Source organism: Anopheles maculipalpis, chromosome 2RL (genome assembly GCF_943734695.1).
Source record: "Anopheles maculipalpis chromosome 2RL, idAnoMacuDA_375_x, whole genome shotgun sequence".
NCBI classification, from domain to species: domain Eukaryota; kingdom Metazoa; phylum Arthropoda; class Insecta; order Diptera; family Culicidae; genus Anopheles; species Anopheles maculipalpis.
Genome location: NC_064871.1, coordinates 22,740,012 through 22,756,966, shown reverse-complemented (window position 1 = coordinate 22,756,966; position 16,955 = coordinate 22,740,012). Strand labels below are relative to the sequence as shown.

The following is a 16,955-nucleotide window of genomic DNA, read 5'->3' as shown; positions in this document are numbered from 1 at the left end:
GAACATGGTGTTCGAACTATCCTTCTTTTTTTGTAAAAAAGCTCGATATACATTGCGCTCACATACTGTAAAGCTGTCGGCTGTAACGAGCCGTACCATTCTGCCGAACCAAACCCTAGAGTAAAGTGTTTTATCGAGCCCTAGTGCCATACAGATATCCTATAATGTATTTAATTGTGTTCCACCAACCCAACGACCGATCGATCACTCGTCGACGTCGTCGTGCATGTGTTTCACAGCCCAACGACAAACACCATCCAATCATCGCACGTCCGACAAAAGCCACGTCGAGTGTGCGAGCCCACTATATCGCGTAATCATGATGTTCTATGATCGTGATCCTTCGCGTGTGTAGATAGAGAAGGAGACGAGCTTATGAAGCTCTGCATTAGACGTTAAAGAGAAAGACATGTGAAGCAAAAAGAGTGCTAACGACAAGAACTTAAGGAAAATATTGACGAAAAAAAAATACAAATAAAACATGAAAAAACAGCTTAAAACTCATTCGAAGACTTGGACCTTTGCACGTAGATCTAGACATGGAGGAATCATTTATTTTTTTTAATTAAACGGTTGAAGTAACTGTTTAAAGACCATGGGACCGTTCCACTCCATTGCTTCACATTTACTCCGGTTTACTATCGCAGGTCGTACCCAAGATTTTTTAGTTGCTGTAACCATTTCCCTGGAAAGAAATATTTTCATATTTATTGCACAGTTGCACGGACGCAGCAAGGGATGGTTCGTACTGATCTGGTAGTTTGGTGTATTCTAAAGAGGTAAGAGACACGCAATTTAAAAGAAAATCTCATCATGCACAACGCATTAAACTTACTGCAGTACAACGTAACCATATTTCGGTTCACAAAAAGTAGCTAATTAATACAAAATTTATTACCTTATGTACACATATTGCTGAGAGGGGAAAAGTAGTACAATCATGATACGATTTATGGTTGAACCCTGCCACGTTTTCCCTGTTTCCTTTTCTTTTTTGCCTATCGACTTTGACCCTCTTGTGGTAGAAAGAAACAAAACCCAAAAAGGAAACACTGGGCACTTATTCACAAAAAGGAAAATGCCTCTATCTTAGCAATTGAAATGAAAAATCTTTGTCTTTTTATCCGCATCAACCATGTACGGGTTGATGTGCCTCATTCAATGGTGACCACTGCTGGTTGGGTTGCACGCTTGTAAAACTTTTCATTAAAACGATTCTAACTAAACGAGAATAAACGAATCCCTAGTGCGTATGGTACAATTCAACTTAACTAAACGAGCACAAATACTTCCAATCAACGACAACACTTTGAGTTGGTCACTTTTCTAGCTTTGCAAGCGTAATTCCCTCTTCCATGTCCTACACTTTATCGTGTTCACTAACAAACCGGTTCGTTGACAAGGAACAACCGCCACCAGAAAACAAATGTCGGAACGATCACCAATCTTCACTGACGGGGTGAGGAAGGTTTTTGCTTATTCCTATCATACCGTTGTTCTGTCCGATTCGCCGGCCAACCAGTCGATGGTCCTACTAATGCCGGGCATATTGAGAATGTTGCCCAACACTGGTACCCGTCGCAAAAAGTTTATGGCCACCGGGAAGAACCCGCTGAAGAGCAGTATGAAACCGTACATTTCGATCAGCATTCCAATCAATGGGTAGCCGAGCAATACGATCGCAATGCCACCGAAGAACGCAATCGAAGCCTTCATTTTATGCTTTTGGAAGAAAAACCGAAACGTTCGCTCGAGTCCAATAACGCAGGCTAAACCGCACACGAACAGTATCTAAGCATGGGAAGAAACAAATAAGGATTAAAATAGTACAATATTTTTACAATCATTCGCTGTACTTACATTTCCTATCGCTAGCAGTCCTTTATCGAACAGTAAAAGCGTCCCCAAGAACAGAAACGTTATACCGAAGCCAGCCAAACCGACTCCGATTTCTAAAAGTAACAAAACAAACACACTCTCAATAAAAACTATTCATTTTCCGCGGAAGTTTTAGACTCAACGTAGAACCCATACTTACTTTGTGTGTCTGTAATTTCAAACATTTTGTGACGCTGTTCTACTACCACAAATCACACCCTTACTGAATTATTTGCTGTAATCGGTAATCGGAAATCGCGCTGCAGTGCTAGGACCTGCTGTTTTCTCCACGTCATTCGGCGCGGAAACCCTTCGCAGCTATTGGGGCTTTGGGTGGTGTTACGGATTAAATGCAGTTGCGTGGGAAATCCCAGTGCTGGATCCAGGGGCAGCAAAGTATCCGTGCACTAGCCGATTAGTAATGTATCATTTTATATCACTATTTTAATTGGAAAAATCGACGGAAAATGATGAGAAAAACAGAGCATGAACAGTTGCACCAGTTGCACTCAACAAAAACCGATGACATTGATTTGTTTGACGTTGCTGACTGTTTTGACTGGAACTGTCAAATGGGATCCCTCTAGAAACGTGTATTTTTTGCTAGTTTGAAATTATTGCAGCCAAAGAAATGTTGGTGCAATTTGGACCTTGATTTTTGTTCTACAAAGGAACAGCATAAATTTTCGGAAATGTTTAAAGGGATTATTTCTAACGAAATTTGTATCAAAAGCATACTTTCTCTATTTTATTTCGAGGCGACTTTACTTGCTCCTTCTTTTCAAGCGACTTTGGCTTTGGCCGTCGAGCAACAGCTGTCAATGTAAACCAGCCAGTGACACACACCAGAAAAAAGGAAAACAATCCCAGCGAAGGTGCAACACAAATTTCGGAATGTCCACCCTAACTCGTCCAAAATCTCCCAGAACGCCCACATCCGGGCGTGCGGATAAGGAAGAAAGCATCTGGGATAAAATCGGAACCCTGGGTAGAAAAAAGCGCATAAAGGAAGGTACGTAGAACAGCAAATCGGTCAAGGTACTGTTGGTGGTGCCCCTGTAGCGACAGTGTGTTTATTTCCTTTTATGGTAGCTATTCCCTTTTCCACCACGGGATAAAAAGTGTTTTAATCCATTATTTGAAAAGCTATGAAGCAATACGGATAAGCTATTGGGATAGATCTCTTAAGAATATTGCCTTATTTTACGATTCTTAACACAGTTGCGCGAAATAAAGTCGCTACTCGCATGTGTGTGGGTTGATATTCATACGCCCAAACAATGACGTAAACAACGCTCTGTAGCGCTGAGTAAACATCTGAGCATCTATTCTATTTTCGTCTCGACAGTGCAAGAAATCCAGGAGGAAGGCAAAATTGCGATCGACTCGCCCGGAAGCCCCAATGCACCGATCATCCCGCCGGAGGACTACAATCTGGAAGATAATGAATCTCGTTCGATCATACAACCAGCATCGCTGCAAATGCCAAAGGTGAAAGAACTGTTGCAGGTGCTGATCGATTGGATCAATGATGAACTGGTGGAGGAGCGTATCATCGTCACCAACATCGAGGAAGATTTGTACGACGGTCAGGTACTGCAAAAGTTGTGGGAAAAGCTGTCCAACAACAAGCTTAACGTACCGGAAGTAACACAATCCGCTGAAGGTCAACGGCAGAAGCTGTCCGTCGTGCTGAATGCTGTAAATCATGTAAGACTTTATCCAATGCAGTTAAACATAAAAATTGTTCTAATGCACACACACACTCTTTTTGTAGACTCTCGGCTATCACCACAACACCCCAAAATGGACGGTGGAAAGTATACACACGAAAAACATTGTCTCAATTTTGCATCTGCTAGTCGCTCTGGTACGCCACTACCGTGCACCGATCCGCTTGCCGGACAACGTCTTCGTGACGGTGGTGATGGTCCAGAAACTAAACGGAAAGCTCACAAGCCAACGGTTCCAGGAGCAGATTACCCAATCGTACGATGACGTCGGTATGCGATGCGAACCAGACGCATTCGATACGCTATTCGATCATGCGCCGGACAAGCTGAAGGTGGTACAACGATCGCTGATTTCGTTCGTCAACAAACACCTCAACAAGCTGAACTTTGAAGCGGCCGATTTGAACACCGACTTCAAGGACGGTGTATTTCTGTGTCTGCTGATGGGGCTGTTGGGCGGATTTTTCGTGCCGTTGCATGATTTCCATCTCACGCCGAAGGATGCCGATCAGATGACGCACAATGTGGCGTTTGCGTTTGAGCTGATGATGGATCAGGGTTTGAGACCGAAGGCACGACCTGAGGATATTGTTAACATGGATCTTAAGTCCACGCTACGAGTGCTCTACACACTGTTTACGAAGTACAGAAACAACCCTTGAACAGCAGGATCCAGAACCCAGGATATCGGGAACTGAGAGAAGAGCGGTCACGCCCCCCATTCGACAGCTAACCAATGTGCCTTTCGTCATTTTTTTTTATTGTATGTAATGCAAACGCGTATAGAAAGAGCGAGTATTAACATGTAAGTGCGGGTATTAATGTGTTTTATAGATAAATTTTTAATTCTTTCTTTTACGATCTCTTTCCAGAGGACAACTAATTATATTTATATCCCCCCACACACGGATAGACGGCGAGTGCCTTGAATTGTGTTTCAATTTTTACAACTTAACTAGTGATTAATACTTATAACAGTCGTTGTTGTGCTAACGTTTTTTGCCGATCGAATAAAACGTTGCGAAACTAACCAAACTTCAAGGACGAATGACTCTATCGGCGTTCTGATCGATGATGTGTACGAGATTGATAGTAATGAAAGAAACACGACAAATGTGTAAAAATCTGGACGCCAACTGAACAAGTCTAGGCGAGAACCAGAAACAAAACAAATAGTTAATTTTTACCGATTTTTCTTTCCTCCCAGTAGAATAAGGATTGATGATTGAATTGCTATACTGGAACATGATTCCGGTTTCCATTAGAGATGTAATTGTTCCCTCGTTTAGAAACTGGGTCCTAATTGGCACTATTAAGTAAACAAGAACTTAGCACCTCCGAATGGAATCCAATCCGGGTCCGAATGAGAAGATGTAAAGCATAAATAAACACGTATCAAACAAATGGTAATGGATGTGATTTCGAGCATAGAATAAAACATTAGCATAAAACGATTGGAACTATTGAACTGAACAGTGCCTAGGTGAGCCTCATAAATCTTGTTACATGTCCGACCCAGAACCATTTATTTATTGCCACTAATTGAGATGCGCGCTGCGTAAATAGTTATGTACGCATGTTGCATACCCACAACATGTGGGAAAATAAAACTGCATGCAAACGTGTCCCCACGGTGTCACGGATGGCACTGCAATTCATTACACGATATGGTTGTCACACTCACACAAAACAAACGGTTTCGTTCAAGTTCAAGACACAACGCCATCAAAGCAACCTGTGTTACGTTTCGAGGGTTATTTTTACCGCGTCGGTTCATTTCGACCCGCATCCGTTCCGCGATGGAGCAACAACGACAAAACAACAATAGGAAAGGGCTATAATTGCACGCCTTCAAGCCACAACAAATGCGTCGTGGGCACGAATAGTAATAGTGGTGGTAGTATAGTAGTAATTATCGGTAAACAAGACAAGTGATTAACAGATCAGATATGCGTGTCATGTGTATCTTGTCGGTGGTTTCCCTCGACGTTTGCTGATGAGTAACTAGTTTCGCTGATAGTGAGGTTTTTTATTGTGGTATATATTTCGAATGTAATACTGTTATTACAAGAATTAAAGTTACGAATGTGTATCACTTACGTTTTACTATTTTACATTTTTTATTTCGCTTTTCAAGGTACAAACAACCCATTTTCGTTCACATTGCTAATAACACGACGCTCGCCATAGCTCACTGAGGTAAGAAAAAAAAAACTGATTTCATCGTAAAATGTGTTTGCAAGATCCATCCATCCTTCCATCTTGCGTAACCATAGCAACCGCGAAATACTTATACAGAATATGGGAAAGGAAAACATGGGATAATCAAGATCCGATCATTCATCGGGTGTTGATAGAGAATGCAGTATAATAGATATCGTGTTTTTTTGTTTGTTCATTCATGGAAATAGAACTTTCCAAAACAATGGAATGTCCGACGACACTAATACGTTAGTAGCGCAGAAAACTGTTTGTTTTTTATTCGTTGAGGCTTATTGTGCGCAGAATAGCCTCGGCAACGCTGTACGGATCGCAGTTGGAGCTTGGGCGACGATCCTCGAAGTACCCGAACCCTTGATCGGACACACCACGCGGAATACGAATGGAGCAGCCACGATTAGCGACACCTGTTTCCAAAAGAAGCAATAATCTCTGCATTATTTTATCTGCTGGCAACACCTCATGAGGACCAATTCTTACCGGCATTGAAATCGTGGATCGAGCTAGTTTCGTGTTTTCCGGTCAGGCGACGTTCGTTGTCCTTTCCACCGTGCGGATCGTAGGCACGGATATGACGCTCGTGATGCTTCGACAGCTTACCGATTGCGCGCTCGATCTCGGCCAGACCACCCGGTTCACGCATCGTCTGGGTGGAAACGTTTGTGTGGGCACCGGCTCCGTTCCAGTCACCCTGCATCGGTTTCGGGTCCAGTGTGGCAACGATCTAGTTTGAAAAAAGCGAATCTATGATTAGTCCAACAGCACTCTCAACAAACGTGTTCATACGAAACGTACTCCAAACTCTTCCGCCACACGATGCAACAGGAACCGGGACATCCACAGATCATCCCCAATCTGGATGCCTTCACACGGTCCCACCTGATATTCCCACTGGGCCGGCATAACTTCGGCGTTTGTGCCACAAATCTTCACGCCCGCATACAGACAGGCCCGGTAGTGGGCATCGACAATGTCGCGAGCATACACCTTGTCCGCACCGACACCACAGTAGTACGGTCCCTGCGGTCCCGGGAATCCATTCTTCGGCCATCCGAGCGGACGTCCATCAACGTCCAGCAGCGTATACTCCTGCTCGATACCGAACCACGGCTTCTCATCGGCCGTCTTTTGGCACACCTCCAGACACGACTTGCGCTTGTTCGACTCGGTTGGTGTACCATCGTAGTGGTAAGTTTCGCACAGAACTAGGATGTTATTGCCACGACGGAACGGATCGCGATAGATGGCGACCGGATGCAGATAGACGTCCGAGTTGGATCCTTCCGCCTGGTAGGTGGAACTACCGTCATAGTTCCAGATCGGTAGATCTATAAAATGGAGGGGGAAAACGCAAATAACGCTCATTAAATTACTCTCTTTAGGGAAGCTGTTGACCCCAGAAAAAAGGCTTACCACTCGGCGTTTGGGGAATAAAGTCAAGCGTACGGTCCTTGCAGCGGACGTTCTCGCCGGTACCATCGATCCAGATGTACGTCGCCTGAATCTTACCGTCCGGCATCGGCAAGGCCATGTACTTGTCGAGCAGCGACTTGTTGATGTGCGCATTTGGCGACAGTTCCAGCGTTCGCGACATTCTGTGCGGAAGAAGACAAAGCAATTCGTCAGACATCTGTGCGGAACACGGTTTGCATTTTTCAGTCCCTTCAGTATGTCCGACCGTGACCAGAGCACGGCGCACTGGTTCGGTAAATCTCTTTATGTCAACTATTGGCGACTTTCTGCCAGAATGCAATGGGTTCTATTTTTAGCATAACGCAGATGATTAACTGAACCACGAACATAGTGAACCGATCATCTGTACGAGCACTTGGAAAGTTTCCTTTTTTTTTTTTTTGGAGTATCACTGATCACTTTTAACAGGACACTGAACTCACCCAACCATCTTGAAGTTGTTTAATAGCAGACAAGTAATAGAAAATTAAACCAAAATCAAAACCGAAACTCAATCAGTGGCACTAGTACACCCAACACTACCCGATCGACTGACTAGTCCGATCTCGATCGCTCTATCTTTTATCGGTAACGAACCACCACCACGCCAACACATTCGTCGACTAGGTGTCAAAAGTCCGTCACCCGTCGGGATCGTCTCTAGCCGTTACCTCATCCCATGCAAAAATCCCGTGAGCCATGAGGAGTCGCTAATTAGTATCACGGCGTCTTGCAGATGATGGAGAACGAAAAAAGTCCATTAGAAGAATCCATCCTACCGATGGTGGTTACTCTGGCACGGAGAGGTGCTACTGATTCGATTAGTGTGATTAGTTGACCGTGAGTCGGACTCGAATCGGACACTACACTAAATGCACGGCTCCGAAGCGAAGATGGAACCTTTGTCGGTGTCGGATCTTGGAAAATTGCGTATTGCGTCTTTGTTACGGATGGTTGTAGATGAAAGTCTCGGTTGGACTGGCTACTAAGTGCCTCGGCGAGACACCCGGTGAGCAGCTAAGTATTAGCTAAGCAAATATTAATCAACAAATAGGGCTGGAACGGAACGGAAATCAGAGCGGTGATCTAATAACCTGATTTGAAAAAGTCAACACGCGAGCGCGTTAGCTTTTATGTTGAGTTGAGTGTACATATTTAACATTGTATGCAACATTGCAATAAATCCTTCAAAAGCATTGCACGATAAATGGGAATCGAAATTTAAATGTACTAATTCCTTTGAGTGATTGCTATTTCTGGTATTTTGCGCAACATTTTTAATTTAACAACGATTTTGCTATTGTCGGAAAATTATCCTTTTTTTCTTGACAAGCCAGGAGAAGTATTTAACAGTGAACCGATTTAGCCGGCGACGATTTCTCCTAATGCTTTCGAAGAGCGGGGAAGCACTACTGGTGCGCGGGACCAACATCCGTCTTCCGAATTAGAAAGAGACCCTCCCAAAGAGTTACAGATTACGTCGTACGAAATAAAAAATTAAATCATATTAGCTGTGACTAGAAACACTTTTGTTTCGTCAAAAAGACTCACCGTGCCATGTTGATTAAATTACAACGATTTATCAAAAGTAGATAAGCTATTTGCAATCAGTAGCAGGCAAGATAAAGTTCTTCAATTTTGAACTTATTACTGAGGAAAATAGCTGAACAGAAGCACCTCCAAGCACAATCAAACAAACGAATGATTTGTTTGGATCACATAGCCTAAAATTTAAAGAGAGCTTTGTTTTCAATAATTCAGATCTTTAGTTCTATTTTATTGTAAAATTCCCTCAACTTTTCGAAGCACACCTCTTGCGTACGATTGATGGCATCGTTCTGCTGTATAATAATTTATTCCTAACCAATTTTCTTTTCCCAACCCCACGAGTTGAGTGTTTAAAAAAAAAGTACTCCTCCAAATGATACCTTTTCACCTTCTCACCGATCTAATAAAACATACCATTTGCACACTTTATAGGCTCGCGAGAATAGTGAACCGTGCCGCTTTATCGTGCCGTATGTCAATCCATCAACAGCCAGGGTGCAACGCGCTGTGCCGAGGCGGCGGCAAGCGAGAGTGAGGGCGGAGTGAGCGGTAAAGGAAAATTAACTCGCTACTCACAACATGGAACCTCCACTGCCACCCCGTCCAGCTGATGACCGGTTGGCCTCGGTCTCGGTGAAGGTTGCATCGGATGCATCGGGTGCCCCACTGTCAACGGTGTTTATTTGAGTTTGTGTGTGTGTGTGTGTCAGTGATCTATCCCGATGCATCAGATGTGTGGCACGCTACCTTAGGAAGGCACACTTGTGCGCGTACATTACCAACTGGGCATGTAATTGGTTGGGGAGGAGTTTTGTTTTTTGCCAACAAGCGAATGCATTTATCGACATGCTGCTGGTGTGCATACACGAACAATTGTTAGAAAATTGATACCATCTCTGTGCGTCCCTAGTGCGCTTTTTGAACCTGACCTTCAAAACGGTGCAATTGTTGCGGTGGTTCATTGGCCACTTCCTGCATTAGGATCATTTAAAAGCATCATACTTTGCGAATAGAAATTGAGAGTAAAATTGTGTTTTATATGCTAATATGCTTTACCGGCGAATATTAAAAATTTACAACATTTTCACTTTCATCCACCCCATTCTCGCTGTCTCGCTCGGGTGAAGCACCAAGCGCCTCCACCAGGAGGAATCCGTTCCGTTTGCAGAGCGTGCTTAAAGGGCACGGCCATCGTCAATTGGATAAGTATTGTTAAATGGGTATTATGCAGAAAATTCCAGTGCGAAATGGGTGCTCACCCTCCTGCTTTTTTTTTAACTGACCAGGCAAACAATATGGCCGAGCATACGGGACGACAACCAATCCGGCCCGGCTTTCCTTTAGTGGCCGTCCATAATGTGACGGCCCTAAACGAATCTGCTTGATAAATAAAGCGTTAAACAAACGAGCGTCGTGTTGTGGGAATTGAAGCTAATGGAGCACATTGACATAATGGTTGGTTCGGGACGGGTTAGGATAAGCTGCCGTGATTGATCAATGTGCATTAGCATACCAGAGTTAGAGCACAGTGGCTAAGTTGATCTATTTTTTTTTTAAATATCATAAAATATTAAACAGCTGATGTGATCGTCCCATTCATCATCTTACAGCGGCGTTTTAGTTGATCATGTCATCAACAAATGTAGACTCTCTTTCAATTCGCTCGATCGCCTGATAAATTTAGTGCGATGTGTCTATTTGCAACACAACAAACCACCCGTCCTCCTATATCGTCCACTTTTAACACGCTCGTAATCGCACATGATGTGCACATCCGGTGCAATGTGCAACACCCCACGCAATAATCAATTCATGCTACCTGAAGTACGTCCTTTAGACGAAGCTGACTGAAGCAAAGCGAAAAACACGACAACTGTCCCTTTTGGCAATGATCGGTAAATCACTGCTCGATTCGCGCGGTGTGAGACATTGCCAGAAGGTGAGCTTGCAAACAAGATCGTCTAACATCTCCATTTCTTTGCCATCAACATTTGCACCCGATTTGATTTTACTATTGCTTGCCTTTCCGATAGCACAATCGGGGCATAAATTCCTTGCATCACTAAATGCACCACGGAACAACGTAAACATCGATGTTTCGCGATCAGATTGTAGGTGCCCATTTTTGCCCTTCCGATAAGTTCTCAGCAGGGAAACATTCTTCGCAACCAACATTCCATCCCTATCTGTACAAATACACTCTCGCTGCGATCCCGTCCATGATCGGGTTTTACTCTATCTTTATCTTCTGCGTTGAATCACTGCGCGTTTCTGAGGCAAGGGAACTCACTTTTCTTCCTGTCTCGGTTATCGGTGTACTCCTGAACAAATGCACCCGATAAGCAGCCCCGAAAAACAGTATCACAATTATACACACACTTTCCGCGGCAGGCACAAGAATCTTCCAACAACACAGATTCCACTCTAATTTCACTTGTAAATATTAGGATGACGCGACACCAGGCTATATCCTCGAGAGCCGACCGCTGACTGATGTTGAAGGGAACGGGAAAAGACACACGTGTACACGCTAGCAGTACGTACGGTTGACTGTGGATGGTGCCGACATCGTTCGGTTGCTTTATATTCGCCGACGCCGCCGATTTAGGTTGGGAGCCGATCGGGCACACTAGCGCGTCGTGGCCGCGAGTTGCCGCGATGACGTCACAGTTTCGTTTGTATATTGCAATTGCGGGTGAAAAACGACTCACAACTTAACCCGACCGTACCAGTGCGACACCGGACTGGCACGCACTTGTCCTTAGCGATCGTGTCGTACCATAAAAAAAAAAAAACACCAACACTAAGCCACACAATGCTGGCTGGAAGCAATTGTAGAATGCAACAAAGTGCGTGTACCGGTGGAAAAACGACACGACTTTCGGTGTGTCTTGTGTTGTCTTGAAGGTTTACCGTAAGCTGGCGATGGCTGTGTGTCTAATCGCTACGTCACTTATCGGTTGCATCAATTTTTATCAGTCTAACTCAAAAAGGACAGATCGTGTGTCGTAGGGAGTTGGGTATTTTTGCTCTTTGCTGCTTTTCGACGAGGTTTAAGCGACATTAAAGCAATGGTACGATGATCAGGATGCATAATGAATGCGTCAGGCGTGATCTATTAAATTCCCATAAACGTGCCCGCCATACGTACTCGTAGCGGGCGTTCGTAAGGTAGAGCGTCTAAGCGGGAAGGGCAACGATTAGATTTTTATTACAGTTTATGAGTTTTTAAAGGTTTTTAGGGAATGTTTTAGGGTTTTATGATCAATCAAATTTTATGTTCAATCGTAGGACAAACAAATTATTGGGTTTGAATAATGTATCGTAATCGTATTGATCTGTAAAGTTTGATAATGAATATTGTGTTTTAATCATTTTACAGGACAGTCCCGTGGTAGGGGAGTTTTGTAAGTTTATTAAGCCATTCGGTGGCCGACGTGACCTTAGAGTGTCTTTAAGCCAAGGACAAGGAGAAGAAATTTCTTACTTTACCATGTAAGAAAATCTCAATATCATAATTATGACACGGTTATAATGTATATTGATTTAAATGCATTTCCTCACAATTACTTACTTAATTAGCCGGCAACAGAAGTCCTCTAAACAAACCGTGATCGAGTGTTGTCGTCTGCTGTGCCCGTCGTTATTCTAACCTTCTCCGGCTAATGCATCAACAGAGTCTTCGCTGTCGAGAACGACAGACATGTGAACGACCTGAAAAATACTTTACGTGTTGGGTCGTCTGATGCCGATCGCATCGCATGATCAACCCAACGGAGATCCCTTGATGAGCCTAATTCGCCTCCCAAGAGTGAGCTCATTATACAGAGAACATTTTGTTGAGAATTGTCTTTTCGAATGTGGTCAAAGAAGCTTTCTTCAGTGTTGCACAGATTTCTATGACTCAGAGGCGTCTGTCAGTACAGGAACTATACGGGAAGCCCTGTGCGCTTGTGTCGTCTGCCACTTGCTTCGTTTTTGCTTCGTACTTGAGGTCGGCTTTGTACTGATCGTATCGAAAACGACTGGATTACTTCTGCCATTTTCGAAAATTACGGTTACAAAATGTTCTATAACGTCACTGTCCCGTACGTCGCGAAATATTAATCAAAAAGGGAAAATAGAAAAATTAATAAAACATTCATCAACATTCGGATCAACCTCACCAAACTTATCATTGGTCAATCTTATCAAACCTACCCTTTTAAAGTAATTAGCTAGATTTTAGTATTTTTTTTTATAAAACCAAACCATAAACATTAGCAGCTCTAACCATCTCAAGATCAGCAACAATTTGCGTGATAATCAATCCCTAGGCCGTTTCCGTTGCGTGTGTGTGTGTGCGTTCGTTGATCAAAAAGCTTACAAACGTTCTCTCGTGATTATCGTCTTCACGCTGTGCGGCAACACATCTGCGTACGAAACACCTGGGTCAGAACTTCCAAGCGTGCGTGCGTATACTTTACCGTACAGACGCGTGAGTAGTATTTCCGTAAGCGTTTGTGCGGCACGTTGTTTGTGTGGCGCACAGACATTATACACACGAACGTGTAAGGGTTCTCTTCCTTCCTCATCGCAGATCTGGTCAAAGATGGCATTAGGTCTAGGACGACACGTTCCTCGGCGCTTCAAAAAGCTTCGTATTAGTAGCGGTTTTTTTTTTTTGTGCAGCAACGTTTCCTAATAGTTGTCGTAGCGGGCAGTAAACAGGTAGTTTGTGACAAGGGCAAAATTAATCAAATGAATGCTCATTGCTGGAAGATACCCGGAAGCGACGTTTTCTCATTGGCATCTATCATTACATAAATCTGGACCGAAGGAATTATGACATTTCGTCCTTTCCTATAAACATGGTTGACTTTGAACGCGCGAAAGACGATCGTAAAAGAGATTTTTATGGTCGAATTTGCGAAATCAACCATCCAACCAAGTACTAAGTGCCGACCACTCTGTACATGGGAAACTTTAAAATGGTCCAATCGTTCCCCCATCTATGGCACGATCATGCTGCTGCCTGACGCGATGTGCATAGAAACAATTGTTAAATTATGCATTTCCCCCCCTACGAACGATTATGTACGGCTCACAGTTCTCGCTATAGATCTTCGACCAAACCTCCAAAGGAGTGGCCCGTGACGTTGACGGGCGCATTATTTATGGGAACATTCACATTGACCTGACGCTGTGACTATGGCGCGATGTTTGATGGGATGTGCCACCCCACCGGTAGCAGGAGTTCAAGATTTGAGGACTTTCATTTCAAGGTCGTTTGGACGGTTCGGTTTCTCCGGAGGTCATTTAACTTATGTATGAGGCCCTCGCGACTAGAACGACCCCACGCCACGGATGGATTCGTACGCCATAACGGAGACGCAATTGCTCAAAATTGGTATCACAATTCCGTGGTTTTGTTTTCGTTCCAAAAGGCACCCACTGTAGAGAAGGGATAGGGTTTGCTTCGTTATACCGGAAATAATCAACTGCACGCCACCGAAACCGAACAAACCTCCGCTCCGTGACGAATGTCACCACCAACATGACTTCTTTCGGGTTATTTTTACGTCGATTCGAGAATTTAAAATGCGTCGCATCGGGTCCAGCGCTCGACGATGGTAATGATTGGATTGAGAGAGATTCAATTTAGCCAGCAGTTGCAAACGTCACGCAACAATCCGTGCACCCTATGTGTCCCTTTTGCAGGCACACTGACAACATCACGGTGTCACTTTCGCGCGTCAAACAGATGGACAAACATCCCGCTACGCTGCTGCAAACACTTATCCCGGGTGTGATCTCGGATAGGCGAACATGCGCGTTCTACCATGCGCGCTCCCACGGCCAGATCTAATTACGGTTACCAGTTCCATTCATTGAATCCCCGTACCGCACATCAAGTTGTATCTTACCTTGCTACACACTACACAAAACCCCACCACAACGTTCCAGTGGCCCACGCGATGCCATTCAGTGTGAGTTAATTATCGCTGTAACGGCGGGATGCGGTGGTCACGTGTTGCGAGTGAACTGCAATTAACGTTGTTCGTAAAGTGGTCGGCAAGTCAAACGGGTTATCACCGAATATCGATGTCCGCTACTTCATACCGATCGCACGCGATTAACATGTTTTTGTCTACCCAGAAGGTGATGAGATTATCAATTGTTGCTTGTTTTTCTTTTCGGGTCTCACAATGTCAAGGACCTTTACACGGTCGTTATACTCTCGTCCAATCAATTCACTCTTCAGTAGCTGAAATGTTCATTTTGCTCTTTTTCCTTTATTATTGTATCATTTTCCATTTTCCTATTGATTTAACACACGTGTTTCGATTACCACTGCAAGGTATGAACGCTAATATTACGCTGCGTGCTGTCGTGTCGCCGTGCCGCTATAACAACACTTGGAAAGAAACGACAATTATGAGTTTAGTTTACCACTGTTTTTTTTCTGTTTCTTCATTATCTCACTACACTCTTACACTCTCATTCGTCTGCACAAATCGGTCATTTTTTATCAACCACTTTTAATGACAAAATGCTCCTCCACACTTAACTTTTCCGTAAACGTAAAAAGGAAAACAAAACACGTTTTTCGTATGATAAATCGTATGTTTGTGTGTCCGTGTGACTTTGTTTGCAAATGTGTATGATGTATGTATAAAATTGATATTTCACAAATTGTGTCCCTTGGGTTGGTTTTGCACCACCAATCGGAATCGGTCTCGGTCACTGCACTGTTTTCTCTCACATTCTATCTACGTTCCTCTAACACTTGTGCGGTGTAATTCGGAGTTACGATGAGTTGATCCCTGTGATCGTTTCCTTTCTGTTCTGTTGTGTCTCCGTATTTTATGTTGCGTTTTATGTGCGTGTGTTGTGCTTTTTTTTTGTAAAAAAAAGAAATAAATTTTTCATGCTTTCTAAACGCGACTTTCCTTCGTTTTTGTTGTAAAGCTTTGCAGTAAAACTCGCTGGCAAAATAAACAAATTTTATATGATCCATACCACAAACAAATATCTTAAAAATCGAGCATCAATTTTGTGTATGCGTGTGCCTATCGTCGTGAAAAAATTCGAAATCCCTTAAGTACGTCTAATCGGCTAATCTGTTTTAATTTAGTTTTGCAACTATTCTCGTCAACATATATGCGTTATCGCGGAGCTAAAACCGTTGGAATATCATTATGCAAATATGAGAGAATCGTGTGGGAAGGGACAAACGCTACTGAGATAAGTTATCTATTTAATGCATTAATGCTGCTTAGTGCTTAGTTCGCTAATTATTAAATATCGCAGTTGAAAGTTTTGAATGTATTAGTATTGGCATGCCTGCTCTGGGAAGGAGCACGGGACTCTTCTACTGAACGCAACGAATTATATCCAACAAATTTATAGAGGAAAGAATTAGGGATACTGACTGTAAGTGGAACCTGTTCGCTTTAAATTCTCGTCGGTCACACTGTGAATGTGTAATTCGCAAATCAATAATTTCTCTTTTTTCACGATAAATCGTTCCTGTTTTGGCACCCTTTTACCTGTGTTTCTATTTCTGCATTTCAGGTTGTATTAAATTTTCTGTTTTTAATTGCACCACCTAGTGGAGTGATTTTATGCTGTGCTTTTTTAAGTTAATTCTCCAATTTATGTATTTTACTCAACTTCAACTACACACTACTATCACTAAATTTCATAATGGTTCGTTGAGGTTGTCCAAATTGATCTTCTTATTTTTTTCGTCCGCTGCAATACACTTCTATATAATGTTTTGTTAAACAAACGCAATGCCACGCTCCGTACACGTCCGTTGTACAGACTTTTGCAAAAAGAGGAACCAAATAAGGAAACAAAAACGAATAAACTCAATCAAACAAACACCCAAACGATACAGATAAACGATACACACACACACACACCGGTCAAAACAGTCGTCATGCAGCACTTGCAGTTGCATGCTATTGCATTACATCTCAATGTCTAACATAACCATAAAGAAAACTGCAACTAAACATAAATTTACATACAGCAGCAACAGAAAATATACTCTAAAAAGTACTAAAACGTAAAACCTTTTTACATTATCTGTATTTTTTTCTTCTCTTCTCTTTATGCGTTACGTGGCGAAATGAT

At 43.1% G+C, this 16,955-nt stretch overlaps 5 protein-coding genes across 5 annotated transcripts in view; 3 read left to right on the top strand and 2 right to left on the bottom strand.

Moving 5' to 3' along the window:
• LOC126556871 (brain tumor protein) overlaps window positions 1-16,955 on the top strand; it is a 138,181-nt gene that overhangs the window by 34,083 nt on the left and 87,143 nt on the right. The gene's annotated exons all lie outside the window — the stretch shown is intronic.
• Window positions 1-16,955, top strand: part of LOC126557203 (MICOS complex subunit Mic60) — a 92,351-nt gene that overhangs the window by 53,559 nt on the left and 21,837 nt on the right. The window lies entirely within an intron of this gene.
• On the bottom strand, window positions 1,464-2,124 carry LOC126559367 (vesicle transport protein GOT1B). The gene is made up of 3 exons (XM_050215516.1): window positions 2,039-2,124; window positions 1,861-1,952; window positions 1,464-1,791 (listed from the first exon to the last, which is right to left on the bottom strand). The coding sequence occupies exons 1-3, from the start codon at window positions 2,061-2,063 to the stop codon at window positions 1,486-1,488; spliced, it is 423 nt and encodes a 140-aa protein (XP_050071473.1). The 5' UTR covers window positions 2,064-2,124; the 3' UTR covers window positions 1,464-1,485.
• On the top strand, window positions 2,723-4,273 carry LOC126558373 (beta-parvin). Its single transcript, XM_050214381.1, has 3 exons — window positions 2,723-2,890; window positions 3,227-3,588; window positions 3,656-4,273. Exons 1-3 carry the CDS (start codon window positions 2,773-2,775, stop codon window positions 4,271-4,273), a joined length of 1,098 nt encoding a protein of 365 aa, XP_050070338.1. The 5' UTR covers window positions 2,723-2,772.
• Window positions 6,002-7,458, bottom strand: LOC126558367 (glutamine synthetase 2 cytoplasmic). The gene is made up of 4 exons (XM_050214371.1): window positions 7,245-7,458; window positions 6,627-7,159; window positions 6,312-6,555; window positions 6,002-6,238 (listed from the first exon to the last, which is right to left on the bottom strand). The coding sequence occupies exons 1-4, from the start codon at window positions 7,423-7,425 to the stop codon at window positions 6,090-6,092; spliced, it is 1,107 nt and encodes a 368-aa protein (XP_050070328.1). The 5' UTR covers window positions 7,426-7,458; the 3' UTR covers window positions 6,002-6,089.

Bases quoted from the DNA above. Each gene is read 5' to 3' on its own strand.
- LOC126559367 (XM_050215516.1), bottom strand. From the start codon at position 2,063: ATGTTTGAAATTACAGACACACAAA. The intron at 1,953-2,038 runs GTAAGTATGGGT...TGTTACTTTTAG, and splicing joins TGAAATTACAGACACACAAA to AAATCGGAGTCGGTTTGGCT. The intron at 1,792-1,860 runs GTAAGTACAGCG...TCCCATGCTTAG, and splicing joins GACTGCTAGCGATAGGAAAT to ATACTGTTCGTGTGCGGTTT.
- LOC126558373 (XM_050214381.1), top strand. From the start codon at position 2,773: ATGTCCACCCTAACTCGTCCAAAATCTCCCAGAACGCCCACATCCGGG. The intron at 2,891-3,226 runs GTACGTAGAACA...TCGTCTCGACAG, and splicing joins AAAAAAGCGCATAAAGGAAG to TGCAAGAAATCCAGGAGGAA. The intron at 3,589-3,655 runs GTAAGACTTTAT...CTCTTTTTGTAG, and splicing joins TGCTGAATGCTGTAAATCAT to ACTCTCGGCTATCACCACAA.
- LOC126558367 (XM_050214371.1), bottom strand. From the start codon at position 7,425: ATGTCGCGAACGCTGGAACTGTCGCCAAATGCGCACATCAACAAGTCG. The intron at 6,556-6,626 runs GTACGTTTCGTA...TTTTCAAACTAG, and splicing joins GTGTGGCGGAAGAGTTTGGA to ATCGTTGCCACACTGGACCC. The intron at 6,239-6,311 runs GTAAGAATTGGT...TTTTGGAAACAG, and splicing joins GATCCACGATTTCAATGCCG to GTGTCGCTAATCGTGGCTGC.